The 14,690-nt window shown below is 40.0% G+C and overlaps 1 protein-coding gene across 2 annotated transcripts in view; it reads right to left on the bottom strand.

Annotated features, from left to right (window-relative positions):
* Nucleotides 1-14,690, bottom strand: part of KPNA3 (karyopherin subunit alpha 3) — a 53,078-nt gene that overhangs the window by 21,822 nt on the left and 16,566 nt on the right. For both annotated transcript variants that reach the window (XM_062607315.1, XM_062607316.1), the window contains exon 2: nt 11,400-11,444. In XM_062607315.1, coding sequence (XP_062463299.1) covers nt 11,400-11,444 — 45 coding nt within the window. The remainder of the gene's footprint in view (nt 1-11,399; nt 11,445-14,690) is intronic.

Raw genomic sequence — 14,690 nt, 5'->3', positions numbered from 1 at the left:
CCCAGGCTGAAAGTCAAAAACACAGCACTGCACCAGCTACTAAGTAGGAGAAAAACGATTGCTACTGCTGAACCCAGGACACCCTTGAATGCAGAAGATGACATTCCACAAACTTAACATAGTTTAATTTTTGTCAAGTCTAAGTACAGAAACTAAATCCTCAAAGAGTGCCCAAGATCACCTGGATCAGCTATGGCAGCCTTTCCTGAGCTGTGCAGTAATAGCAGCATACTCAGAGCACATCATACAGACAAGCGCTAAAGAGGTATTTTGTTGTCAAGTGTTTTGGAGATAAGGAAGACAGAAATGAGCGGGCAGTTAAGCCCTGAGAAATTAGTGTTATGCAGACAAATTGGATCAGGCAGGTACACTCTGACAGCTGGGTTCACTGTACAGACCTATGTAATGTATTTCCCTTATTTTTCCACACCATGTCCTTGGCACTAAGCAAAGAACAAAAAACATCCAACCCTAGTCAATCTGGTTTTGCCCAAGTACAATTCCTTTTCCTACTGTTTGTCTAAACCATAGCCTGTATTTTGGCAACTGCAGGGACTGGACCCAGTTTCCAGAGGGACCCTCTCCATGATTATGTTGGCTTTTCTCCCTAGTGAAGCTACTACACACATCCACCTGCAGAGGAAGCAGTTCCTTCCTGCCTTGGATGAACGGCTCCTCTGGATCAGTTGAGCTGTTACGGTAAAACAAGCCAATACTGGGAGAAGGAACTGAAGATGGAGGAAGGTCCTGATGTCCTCAGCACACCGTCCTCCTCCTACCCTGAGGTGTCATCACAGAGCATGGTTATGAGCAAGTCATATGCATGTACAGGGAGACATATTCAGTTATAAGGGTAGCAGACACTGGTCCAGCAGATATTCCCTGACTTCAGACAAGATGCACCCTGAAGGAATCAGGGTCTTTGTGCAGAACTGTTGCCACTGTCTGCTGAAGCAAGTTAAATGTTTCAAATCAAATCATTTACTGGGAAGAGTAAAGTTTCCTTGTCACTAGTGGCAAACTACTGTGCTACAAGGCAAGGTTTTTCCAATTCTGTTCCTTCTAAAGTATCTGGTTGGATTTTCTACCATGCTCAGAAAATTCAGGGAGTTTTTTTCTAAAACATATTTGATGGAAGAATTGTTGTCCACACCAATCCACCTGGTGATATCTACTTGTTTTTCAAAAAAGTGATTCAGTATCAGTGGCATTCAAGTATGTGTTCTGCAACATCCTGCAATAAGGACAGGTGACCTTTACTTATAAATTTAGGTAAAAATGCCTTTTAGATGCAGGCCTCTTGCAGATCCTTTGATTTAAAAAGATTAAATACCTAGAATAGTCAAGAATCTAGCAAACAAACAATTTTTATTGCACTTACTGAAAAGAAAATTCTAGTTAGGAAATGTCACATTACCTCACTTGTTATTTTTTGAAGTTTCTTCTGACAGTAAAAATGATAAAGCTTTTTAAGAGCTCAAACAGTAGATTCTCCCATTTAAGTGATTCACACCCCTGTACTAGCAGATTCCCCCACCATTGAATCCTCTGACCTTTAAGAACTAGCCTGGTATTTCGGAAGAGAAACTGGTACACTGTCAGTCCTCACTGCTCCCCACTATGGGCTATGGTATCCAATTATTCTTGAAAGCAAGAATTAAGATGTATCTTGAGATCCTCTATCAAACCTCCTGAAACATCAGCATGGCAGAGGCTGGAATACAGCAGCGAATCACAGAATAGTCTGATTTGGAAATGATCTTTAAAGTTCATCTAGTCTAACCCCCCCCGTACAATGCAGAATATGTAGCTGGAACAAAGCAAGGGTCCCACAGTGGGTGACTGAACAGCATAATCACAGAATGACAGGAATGAGCTGCACAGCCTTCAGCAGGCGAACAGCTGGAAGAATCACCTTCCACAAACACCAGGCAGTAAGTCTAGAGCATGCCAGTGGACAAAGCACTGGATTATTCCATGCCGCTTCACCCGAAAAACGTCACAAAGACTACCTGCCTGTAACCCTTATTCAATTCACACTTCATGGTGAGTGCGCTTCTATAAAAGTACCATTAGCTGAAATAATTTGCTTGAATAGTATTTAGAGGAGCATGCACAAATTCTCTCTGCTTGTGGTCACAGAATGGATGATGAACACTTCTAAGTTCTTCTAATTCCCCAGAAATACTGCTGGGACTTTGCCAAAAAGGAAAGGAGGGCAGGTGGTATATAAACACATAGTTAGAAAGAACAGTAACAAAGCAGTGATTTGTTTCTCTCCTAAAGCAATTGTCCATGCATACATCAATGCAGTGGGTACCTCCAAAAACTCCATTTACCTGGAGAAGAGTCCCATGAATCCCTAGATGAACAGACACAGAAGGACTGTTCTAATGGTGACAGCATGCCCAGAGGTAAAATTAAATGTAATTCCAACTAACTGTACTGCAGCTACCAGGAGTGGAGATATCCCACTGGGAGGCCACTGATGGAGAAGATGGTTACAAAAGAACATCCTTTCAAGTTCTAGCTCATCATACATACATAATCTAGGTTTAAGTTCAACTGTAGGACAGGGTCTCTTGACAGAAGCAAAACTAAATCAGACTAATTAGAAATCTTAGTATGGTAAGACTGAGAAACAATGAAAAGCCTTCCACTTGTAGCTACGTGTTAAAGAAGGCCACAATATACACCACAATTAAGCTAACCAAGAGCCTAGTTCTCTCCCATTCTAGCATGCAAGTTAATAGCTCCTTAGAGAGCTTTTTATACCTGCACATAACTATGCAATTCCTTCAGCAACATGAATATGCCTAAGAGAATGCTTCCTAACGTTACAGTTAACCAAAATAAGTATGAGTAAGCTTGTATACATTAATGCTGAGAAATTCTACCTTCCTTAAGACAGAGAGCTGAACTTCATAGGTCATAACTGACAGCAGGCTGATGCTACAGTTTTCTGCGAATGCTGAAATTGCTCCAGTCATATGGTGCAAGAGGCTCCAGGGAAAATTACCTTAGCCAGGAAAAGTAAGAGAAAGCAAGAATGCTCCTGTAGCTACTCACTGTTTACAGATGGTTGGGCTGAAAAACTGTTAAGAACATATACAGAGGAGCTTCCACAGCAGCCTGAAGCAGAGAGGCTAATACTGAGAAGCACTAACAATTTCTTAGTAAGGAAAAGCTATTCTTACTAGCATTTCTTATAAAGTCAAAAGTGTTTACGAAACCTTCCAGTCCTAAAAAATGGCTCTAAGACTATTTGAAACAGCTCTGTCCATTGGCAAAAGCTTCTAATTCCTAGACAGCTAAACCACTGTAAACAGTAATTTGATAGACCAATAACTCTCTGCATAAGGTAAAAAGAACATGATTTGCAGCTTGGCATGACCTTAAAATGTCTGCATTTTGTCCTACTGTGACAAACTGAAAAGTTTTTGCCTAAATCGTAGCACCAGCCTCTTCTGCAAGCTCCTGTGGTGAAAATGAAGAAAAATAAGCATACCTGTATACAGCTATCCTGTTCAAAGCTTGGTGGAGTGCCCTTTCAAAGGCTGGAATCCCTGATGAAAGGTAAGACCTTGCCACCAACGAAACTAAGCACATCTTCAAAAGGGAGGATCCTTAACCACTGCCTGAACCATGTGTACTATGTACAGTAAGGCCTGATAGTTTATAAACAGCAGCTATCCACTGGTTTCAAGCATGTCAACATTCTGACAGGGATCCCACTATAACCGATGCCCATTGTTTGCTTCACTGACAGAGGGAAGGTCAGACTGCTTGAACAGTAAATATGCAAATCCTGCAGATCCTGGTCATTCTTGGTTACCTTCTTAGAAGATAGTCACAGGATTAAAAAAAAAAAAAAAAAAGAAGGAAAGCCTATCAATGCAAACAAGTTCAAAAGACAGCACGACAGCAGAAGAATTCTTGTGGGCAAAGAGGATGTCCCTAACACTCTGTGCTGCATTACACCTAGTACTATATGACATGGCCAATAGGATACTCCAATGGAGCTGTGAAAGGTGCTGAATATAAATTCATACATGCTCCTCAGCATTTGACACACGGGAGAACTCTGTGAAAACTCTCAACTCTGTTGGGAAGCTTCAAGGTCAACAGGGAAAAGAAATAAACACGAAAATCTTTGCCCTCAGGTAACAAACATCATTATGAACTGTTTCTTCAGGTTAGGGAAAGTTTTAGGAACTCAGCAGCTAGTAGAAATAAGTTCTTTTGGCATGAAAGTTAAGATATTTATGTTTGAGTCCTCTGAGGACAGAGAGCAGAACGTCAAGAACATCTCAACATTAGGAACTGGAGTGGTGGCTGGCATTAGCTATACTCACACAACAACATCAGCTTTCCTCTGCTGTTATATCCTACAAAAGACTAACCAGTGTTGGAGACAGATTCAGGTCACTTGGATGTCCCTTTTAAGATACCACTGCTGTAACAGACTGAGCTGAACTTCTAGGTTTCACTTACATGTAATCTCCAATTTTGGTTTTGGGGGGTGAAGGCACCTGCCACAGTCCATCATGAAGAAAATGTCTACCACTCCAACCTCATCATGTTCAAGGGAACCTCTGAAAACCTCTACTTAATATCCTCTTAATGGAAGTTTCCTTAAGAGGACTACCTAGCCTGAATGGATTTCTAATAACAGCTCTTAAATATGAACCTGGGAAAGATTTAATTTCTTTAATGGTTGAGAAAGGACTATTAGTTGGCTCTACTCACTGTCTTAGAACTCACTAACACCTAGACAGATTTAAGGAAAACTCCTGTAAACATGTAAAAAGGTTGAACAGGTCAACTGATGATCCTGCGATTACAGATATCAAAATTATATCCTACAAACTTAGTGAACTAGGTCCCCTGCACCCAAAGGCAGTCAAACAGATTCCAAGGCTGTTCTTCAGATACACAGCATAGCTAAATATGCAGTTAGAAGACAAACTTTTCTGCCTTTGAGTTGTGCTAACTCACCTTTCTAACAACAAGCAGCAGTGTGCCAGCTGCACACATCCTGATGGGAGGACCACCGAGCCCCCATTCTTGATAATAAATACATCTGCTGACTCTGGTCTCTGAAGAAATATAAAAATACATCTGCTAGGTCTAACATATCTGCTGACTTTGGTCTGGCTCAGGTAACCACAAAATCTGCTGATTTTGGTCACAACAGGGTTGCACAACTTGCTATTCCTAGACCCACACTTTGGTCAAACGCCAAGAACCCTCAGACCATATTTCTGATCACAGATCAAATTTGACTAGAATATAAATGGGGTCCTGCCAAAGGGCAAGAGCTTGGGTCAGTCCTCCTCAGAGGAGCAGGTCTGCAGCCAAGGACTCCTGAGTTGGGATACTGTCTGAGGTAATTCCTCGAGGCCAGGAGCCCTCATCTGGACTGGGAAACCATTTTGGGTTAATTGCCTCTGAAATTTAAGCTTAAGTTGGTTGTGTAGTATTTGATTCTGCCTGGTATCTAGAAACTGTACTTTTCTGACGTTATCAGAGTATTAAATGATTTTTTATTAAATAGATTTCCTCTGGGGCTTGTAACCTACCTAAGTCAGTTTTGTGGGCCTTTGCAATAGCGATTAAATAGCATGCTAAACTCTGAGATCTTGACTAAGTGATATAAAAGTCTGATTGTGCATATATATGTATTCCTATAGACAAAAATTTTTAACTGAATCTGGGACTAGGAGTAGATACAGTAACACCTAAACTCCCCTCTGAGAAGGAGTTTAGAAAGCAAGGGGGTCCTCTCTGAATCTCATGACTCAACTGGAGGGTCTACCTGACACTTCTATCTAACCTTGTCCTCTATGCAGTAAAAAAAAAAAAAGTGAACCTTGCCAACAAATCACATTAAGCCACTGCCACATTTACCACTGAATTTTGTTGTATCCATTTATTGTTGCTTCTATCTCACAAGCAAAGTGCCTGACTCCTCTGCCACATGCAATCACAATGTTCCCGTTTGGTTAGTGCACATCTTTTTCAGAAGATGAGCAGGCTGACTGAAAAATAAGTAGACACGTACGTGTACACCAAGTGAGTGGCCCAACAGCCCCAAGCACAGAGTGCGAAGACTGAGGCCTGTTAAGTTAGGCTCTTAGTAATATGGATTCAAGCAAGCCTCCAAGGAATTTCTTCATAGCCCTTTTCATCTAGGTTGCCAGAAGAATACATTAGGAATACAATTTTCTTCCTAGAATGCGTTGGGGTTTTTTTTGTTTGATCCATCAAAAAAAGATGGATCTGTCAAGACAGGGTAAAATGCAAGTTCTGTCCCAAAAATCTGCACTACTAACACTGGATTGGGAAGCCTCTGGAAGAACATGCTAATGGTGCCTTCAGTCTCCCTGTGGTTGTAGCTGCTTCTTGGAAGCTGGTAGATTTACACATGAAAAATGAACTTCAGAGTGAATGAAAAGCTATACAATAACACTGAACTTGGAAACATGTGAAACGGAAAGCGAGTTTATGTGGATTTTTTTTGTTGTTTTCTTTTGCATTCTCAGACTTCTTGAGAATCAGAAAAAGGTTCTTCCCCACTTTAGCTCTCCCAGCAACATAAACACAGACTCCTTTCTTCAAGACTCACTACTTTATTTAGGAGCTACTATGAGCATAAGCAATCTTATTTAAGAAAGATCAGAGTAAGGACAGGTACAGTATGCCAGAGAAACAGGTAAAAAAGATATATGCCCGTGGCTTTTGAATCCACTACTTGTTTTGCTCTGCCTGGCATCAAACTTAATTGGCAATTAGAGCTTTCATGAGCTCTCAGAGGCAGCTGAGTTTGCCAAGGAAGTCAAAAATAAACCCTGTGAGAAATCCTGGAAGTTCTTAGGATTCCAGTTAGTTATCAGGCTTTAAAGGTGGACAGAATCTTCCGTTTCTGCTGGGGTCAGGAGTATGAAAGCTTCCTTTGAAGGGTGACATCTAACTCAATGACCATAGCACTGACCTGGCAAAGGACTACCTTTCTTAAAGCAGAAGCTTCACTTTGATATGAAACCTTAAACTGAATCCTAACCATTACCCATCCACCTCACTACCCTTTAAAGCGAGATTTATCAGCCAAATTAGCCAGTTAATTCCAGGGTCCCTATTGCTAACACATCAGACTTTGGGTTTCTGTGATGCTGAAATTTAGTGATAAACGTTCTAAACCAGGCTTTGTCAAGATACTACATTAAGACCTTTAAATTCTAAATCCTAAGTCTCCATCACCAAAAATTGCATTATCTTGTCTCTCTAGGACAAAAGATGCCTACTTTTTAAGCTCTTAGAACCTCTGCTGTACTAACAATACAGCCAGAGACAAAGACCATCTTCCAGAAATGTAGTAGGTCCTTTCCCAAAACACATAAAACACATGTTCAGCAAGGCCAATATGGAATCAGAAAAGGGCACCTGACCATCAGGAATGTCATCTGACTGGCTCACAGTGCCAACCCATGTCTCAGCCAGAATTATGCCAGATGACTGCTACCCTTTTATGTCACAGATAGCTTTATTAGCTCAAATGCTAAACAAGTAAGTGATTGGGAAAAGAAAAAGGGGGGGGGGGTGTCAGTAAAGAAGTAAATTTTCCTCTGAGTAAAAGATGCGATGTGAAGACAGTGAATCTTCACATCACAGTGAAGATGTGAAAATAAAAATAAATAAAAATATTTCTATTGCAAATAAAAGAATATTTGCAATACATTTTTGAAACACGGAATGTGTTGCAAATGCACCTTGATGTCTAATCTCAAAGGAATAAACACCTCACACTAATGCATGCGGAAATTGTTTACTACTGTTCAAAGCCGTGATTTTATTTATTCCATCTTGCAAAAGAGATGTAAGCAACTTCATCAGATCCATTCATTTAATATTTATACACACGATGATTCAAAAGACAATCCCATGACTATGTAGTGCTTCAACTGTACAGATCAAAAATATGCTCAATTTGCTCATTTTCTTCAAAAGCCAGGTGTACACTTAGCCTGTAAATAGCTGGGAAAAAGGGAAGATACCCCTACCCCTTTGTTTTGAAGAGGCACTGGTGGATTACTGGGGTCATGCCACACATATTTCCTGAATTTGGCATACTCATGCTAGAATAGCAGTGTTAGCTACAGAGATGAAGACAGAAGCAATGATACTACAGCTTACCCTTTCCACTGCTGGAGCTTAATAAAATATATCCCTTTATATTTCAGTCCCAATTCCGTACCAGAAGCAATGGTCTCACAGCTGCCACAGAGTTCTCACAGCAAACCAGCTGCCTACCAGCATCAGTTCAGTTGCTGCAAACCACCAACTCACATGCTGAATCTCTCATTATAGCAGGTTTCTTCTGGTCTCTGCAGTAGACAGTGTTCGGCAAACACTCCAGAAGAACACAACCTCCTGCACTTAAAGAGTTCTGCAGCTGCTGATCACTCTTGATCCAGAGCTCAGGCTCCTCTAAATACGTAACTGACCTTTGCATGTGCAGTTTTCAGTGAAAAGTCAACTAGGAGCTCACAGGCTTCCTCTTCCTCATTTTCACCCATGCATTACTGGCACATATAAGATTCCTTCCACACTGAACAATCCATTGCCTTATGTGTATGACCCACTGCCCACCATGCTTCTTTAATAAAATGGCCTTGAAACTGTGACCTGCTATAGAATCATAGAATGGTTAAGATTGGAAAGGACCTTAAGATCATCAAGTTCCAACCCCCCTGCCAGGATGCCTGCCAGGATGTGGGCAGGGATGCCTCACACCAGGCATGTCACCCAAGGCTCTGTCCAACCTGGCCTTGAACACCGCCAGGGATGGAGCATTTACCACGTCTTTGGGTAACCTGTTCCAATGCCTCACTACTCTCACAGTAAAGAACTTCTTCCTTATATCTAACCTGAATCTCCCCTGTTTTAGTTTAAACCCACCCTATTACTACAGTTCCTGCTGAAGAGTCCCTCTCCAGCATCCTTGCAGGCCTCCCTTCAGATAATGGAAGGCTGCTGTAAAGTCTCCATGCAGCCTTCTCTTTGAAAGGCTGAACAGGCCCAACTTTTTCAGCCTGTCTTCATACAGGAGGTGCTCCAGCCCCTGACTATCCTCAATGATAAAAAAAATAAAAAATGGCCTTTATAAAAATTATATGGCCTTTACAAAACCCAATTAAATTGAGAATTAAAGTTAAAATCTTCACTTTGCACTGCAAAACTCTCTCCAAAGACTGCACTGGAATGCTCGTGTGTGGTTTCAATTTAATTAGATGAATGAGGATATGCTGCATTAGCTAAGCCATATTTTACAGCATTGCTTTGCTACCTGGCATAGCCTAAGTGTTATGAATGACTCTTCCCAGGACAGATTTCAGTTACATAGAGTTTTACAGAGTCAACACACTAGTTCTGAACAGAAAGGGCCTCTAACATGTCAGCATTATCTTCAACTGCTGATAATTCAGTTATCAAAATTCATTACCTGAATCTCATTTTAAGCAAAAACTGGCCAATTTCATTTTTCACTTGGTACCTGTCAGTGTATGCAAAAGTAGGTTTCTCCACACCCCAGGCATCTGCCAGTACTGATGAGGCCATAACCAACTTAAGCTACTCAACACATTCAGACATCTTCAGCTAGTTTGATTAGGAAAATATGAAAGCATTGAACAATTTTTAGGTGACACATCATGCTCATGTAAGAACTAAGATTTTTTTTTTTTTTTTTCAGTCATCTGGGTCCAATTAGGTTTCTTTAACCAATTCTTACAGTCTCAGGATGAAGCTTACTAATACTTACTTTTTATATTGTAATGAGTTACTGAAGTTTTTCTGGAAGAACTGGGAAAAAAATCCCAAAACCAACACAAAACCGAAAAAGTCTCTTTTTTAAAGAACAGAAGGATCCCTGGAAAATACTAGCACAAGATTTTTGGTAGCTCCTACACATTCATGTGGTTAAGTGCAGACAACATTTCTCAAAGTCAAGTTGAGCTAATTTCTATCAACATAACTTGTATTTACAATCCTTCACTTTGATTTTAGCAAGGCTTCTGTCTTCTCTCTGTTTACAAATAATGGAAAAAAAATTGAGATGAAATTGGGTGGGTATGAATTTCTAAGCAAGCACCACTCAGACTGTCCATGATCCAACTGGCAAACTGGAAATGTGCATCAAATAGGAGACCCAAAGGAGGTTGGCCTATATCTAGAATGTCAAAAGCAAGCACTTCCATCCAGTCATTAATGAAAATATTAAAAAACATGGGTGATACCAAGCTGAGGAGCCCTTGAAGCATATTGGGGAACATAATGGGAATTCAACTTAGGAAAGCTTGGGAAAAGCAGATGCAATTTAAAAGACAAGAAGCAATCATGTTTAAAACTTCTGCATTTATTTAACTATGCAAATGGAGAACATAAACAACTACCATTGCTTTGTGGTACTGTGGGAAGTAGCCAAAGGATATAACAGGATAGAATGTTGTTGTGTCTGTCAATGTACTCAATATAAATAGGAATACTGTGTTAAGAACTGGTTTTCACTGTCCCACTTAAACCTCAGCTGTGGCCTGCATCCTTCCAGACTTGCATGCTTCCAGAAAGATACAGGCAATTTGGATCCGAGGAGAAGCAACAAATCTAATTTAGGAAAATAGAATGTTCAAGGAAAGGATAAAGAACTGTATTTGTCTCAACGTGATAAAACTGAAGGGGCCAGTATCAGTTCTCAAATATAATGAAGATACCCAAAGGCAGATAAAAGTTTACTCCTCTTCACATAAACCGCCAAGAGTAGTTTAGCTTGTGAACATGTCCTCCAACAGCAAGCCTTTAAGGTGCCTAGAAAGGCTGTTGGAAAAGTTATGAATGATGAGGGTGCAACAAATGCTGTATTTAGGTGGAGCACTGAACTAGATCACCTCTCATGCTCGTGATTTTCCCAGCTATACTGGTATTTACCCAATATAACCAAAATCCGACCCTAAAATTAACTCCCTCTATAGCACAGAAGGAGTAATTTCCAGAAAACAAAAGAACATCCACTCTTTCTAAATGCTAAGCCCCCCCTTTTTCCCATTTGGAGACTTTAAACATTTGAACAGCTGACAGCTCCACTGTAATAATATGAGAATTGGTACAGAAACTGAATATGGATTATTTCCAAGAGATTCACTGGAGTAAAGCAGTACTGTTCTGCTGTACTGAGCTTAATGAGTTGGAGATTAAAACTAACATTAGAATCCACAGTTAGCAATCTGCAAATTTACAACTTTTCTGTGTAAGTTTGGGGCCATAAGGCTTATGGCAAAAGATTTTGCTAATAATCCCTGGTGTCTTAGCTAAGTAACACAGCTGATAAATAAAAGCAGACTCACCTTCCGCAATTCAATTGTAACTTCATTTCTGTGTCTTCTCATAGTCTGTAAATAAAAAATAAAAATTACTTGTATGTAATGAAAGTACTATTTTGTTTTGGAATCAGTTGTTTCTAGGTCAAAAGTGCAGTTATTCATTAAAAGATAAGAAAAGATAAGGAAAATTGTGCATAATTTATAACTCAATCTTTCCTGGCTAGATGCACAAGTTGGGTTTTTGTAGGTTGATTGTTTTTTGTGGGTTTGGTTGTTGTTTTGGTTTTTTTTTTGAAGACTGTCTATTTTACAAAAAGCTTTGTTATAACCACAGTAAGTATCCCAAGGGCAGAAAACATTGACTTCCCCATGGAGTTTCACCGGAATGACTCTCCAGCTGTTGATACATGCACATCAAAAGAAGCAGTAAATAGAGGTTAGATAGTCTCATATTCACATATGATCATATTCATAACCTAAACATATAACCTATGCCAGTTATCTGGCCAAAATCAACCACGAGTGACAGAAGATGACTGAGCTGAATGCAAACAAGATCAGGCTTGTGGCAAAAGGAAACAGAGTAGTAGAGTGGCACCGAGTCTATTTAGGACCTACAGCCTGAACATTGTAAAGGAAAATCAGCCCATAAACACCTCAGCTCCTTAAAGATACAGGGCACTCAGGACACATTCCCTACAATGCTGCTATGCCTCTTAGTTAAGAGAGGTTTCAAGGTTTAACACAGAACAATTTTAGCCTACTGAAGGCAATCTTCCTTGGTTCATTTTACAGTCAGTGGAAAAGACATGCACCATCAGAATGCAATTCAGAGGAAATCAGGACTGGATGACCACTGGCAGCCTAGAAAGGTCACCCACACCAACTAAAATTAGCCTTTTAAAATACTTTCTATGTCCTATCCTTGCTACCAACCTATCACGTTCCTTCTGAGTTCCGGCAAATAACATCCCTGAGCTAAAAAGTATCAGTGAAGACCAGCGGTACACAGAAAACACCAGCACTCCCCATAAGCCATCAAAGGAAATACTGAACATGCTGAAGCTCAAACACAGGTAAATGAAATGAGCAGACTTCACACCATGAATCTACAGAGAGGGCACAGTTCCAGTGCTTAGAACATTACCTTAGCTTCACTGTTCTCAACCAGTTTGCTTAGCAGTATTTACTTAATTACCTTAGGTTGATTTGAGAGTCAGGAAGGCTTGGTTCACCATCCACTGCTTGATTAACCAATTCACTCAAGTAAGCAGAGACACAAATATTCTCCTTTTACTTCTACGAGCACGAGATACTCTACCTTAAACAAAGCAAGTCCTCATCACAGCAAGAGGACACTAGCACCACAGCATCTACCAGAACTACACTTCTTCCCCCAGTTCCATTATTTTGCTAAATCATTTGGTTCTTGTGTCCTTCTGAGCCTGCTGCAAAAGCTCAGTATGACTGGACTGGATTGCTGGGGAATGGGAAGGCACTGGGTAGACAGCGAATGAACAGATGAAGAACCTGAGCAGACACTGCAACTAACAAGACCAGTCATTCAAGCTTTCCACTCTATTAGAATTTAATATTTTAATAATCTTAACAGTGTCAAATTTAAGGGCACTAAATATGCCCTTAAATAGGCTAAAAATGTTTTTCAATACTTCCTCCCTATAATAACTGCATTTCAATGGAAGAAAGACAAGGCTGCCTTACATTTCTGCTGTAATACCTCCTTTTCTTGATCATTCTGAATGGGCTAGACACTGATGTTCTTTACAGGACCTTCCACTAGTAACACCACCCCCTTAAATTTAATCTTTTATCCTACTTATCTTTAATCCTACTTATCTTAAACTTTAAGAGGTACTCCACTGTGTTACAAAGCAGTTAACCCAAGTGTCCATTAGCGTTTTCTCCTTAACATCCAGTATAGTACATGCCAGATTTGGCATCCCAGTGACTTAATTGATGCAAAGCATAACTTACTTTTAAATTTACTCTCTAGTTACAATATACTCCTACGTTTTTTCATTTATTGATGTGATGGGACTCTAGGATATTTTCTGTTGAGCAGAAACATCACACTGTATGTGGAGCTTCTTGGGGGTCAACCATAACATTCGCCACCTAGTATTCTTCTGGAAGCAAGGCAGATTAAAGTATGACCATATTTTGTGTTCAACAGTTCAAAAGTTTAGTATTTTTGGCTTAGGAAAAAAACAAATACAGTTCAGTCCCAGGCAAGACATTACTATTCTTTTCATCAATTCACTCTAAAACCTTCTCTAACAATGCTTTGACTAAAGACAGTTACTCAGAGACATCCATCTATAAGGGGTCTACTGGGAAGACTAAGCTTCTTTCTTAAGGCTAACAATTCATTCAGGTTTTCAACTAGGGGTTTATCTTTGTTTCATACTTCCATTATTTCAGCCCCACTGAACCTACCCTATTACAGTTCTGTCTCAATATTTTTTTACTAGTTTTTCTGCTTTTATCAAGCTGATCTTCAAAATACGACTACTCCATTATGGTTTTACATGCGATGTATAAGAACCTTCCCCTCCTTTAGAGAGCTACCACTCTTTGGAGGTTGTCAAAAAAGGTTGTCAACTACATGGACATTTTTGTTGACTTGTAGCAAACATTTTCTGAACTTTAATACTCTTAAGGCACCCTCCGTACTACCTGGGGTTTACCCTTTCAGCTGTTCTTTTAGATTTTCTTTTAAACTTATTATATGTAGTTTCTCTTTCAAGACAACTGTGGTACATTTTCTTTTTCCTTCCTCTTTCAAAAGGCAGAATAGGCAGTACTCACTACTAAGTCCAGAGCTGCTTCTCCATTCACAGAACAAGTAGATTGACAACTAGGGATATCATTTAGCCTTCACAGAACTGATGAGTGTTATCTGGCCACCACTGAACTAAGGGCTCAGAGTCTTGCAGAGTCTCCTGCTGACACAGCATCTTTAAAAACTCAGCCTATGCTGGTGTCACCAGGATCATCCAAGAATCAGTAACAGTTAGAACTAGAATCTTCCTACAAGTATATGGGACTGAAGTTCCCAAAAGAGCCTATGGTGTATTCTGGCAGTTAAACTTGGTTGCCATGGTCTCATAACGACCAGTGCTCTTAGCTAGACGTATGCTAACGTTATTTCTAACCTGACTGTCCTGGGTTCCGCAGGACACTGACACTTTATGCCCCCAATATGAGAGGATACATTTACAGCTTATGTTTCAGATGAAACATTTTAGAAATATAGCAGATTATCAGTGCCTTCCTAAAGCTTCAGAAGCAGTA

Source organism: Pezoporus occidentalis, unplaced genomic scaffold (genome assembly GCF_034315485.1).
Source record: "Pezoporus occidentalis ecotype Australia unplaced genomic scaffold, CSIRO_AGI_Poc_V1 ctg122, whole genome shotgun sequence".
NCBI classification, from domain to species: Eukaryota; Metazoa; Chordata; class Aves; order Psittaciformes; family Psittacidae; genus Pezoporus; species Pezoporus occidentalis.
Note: the sequence above shows the minus strand (reverse complement) of the source record. Positions and strands in the feature narration are given on the sequence as shown.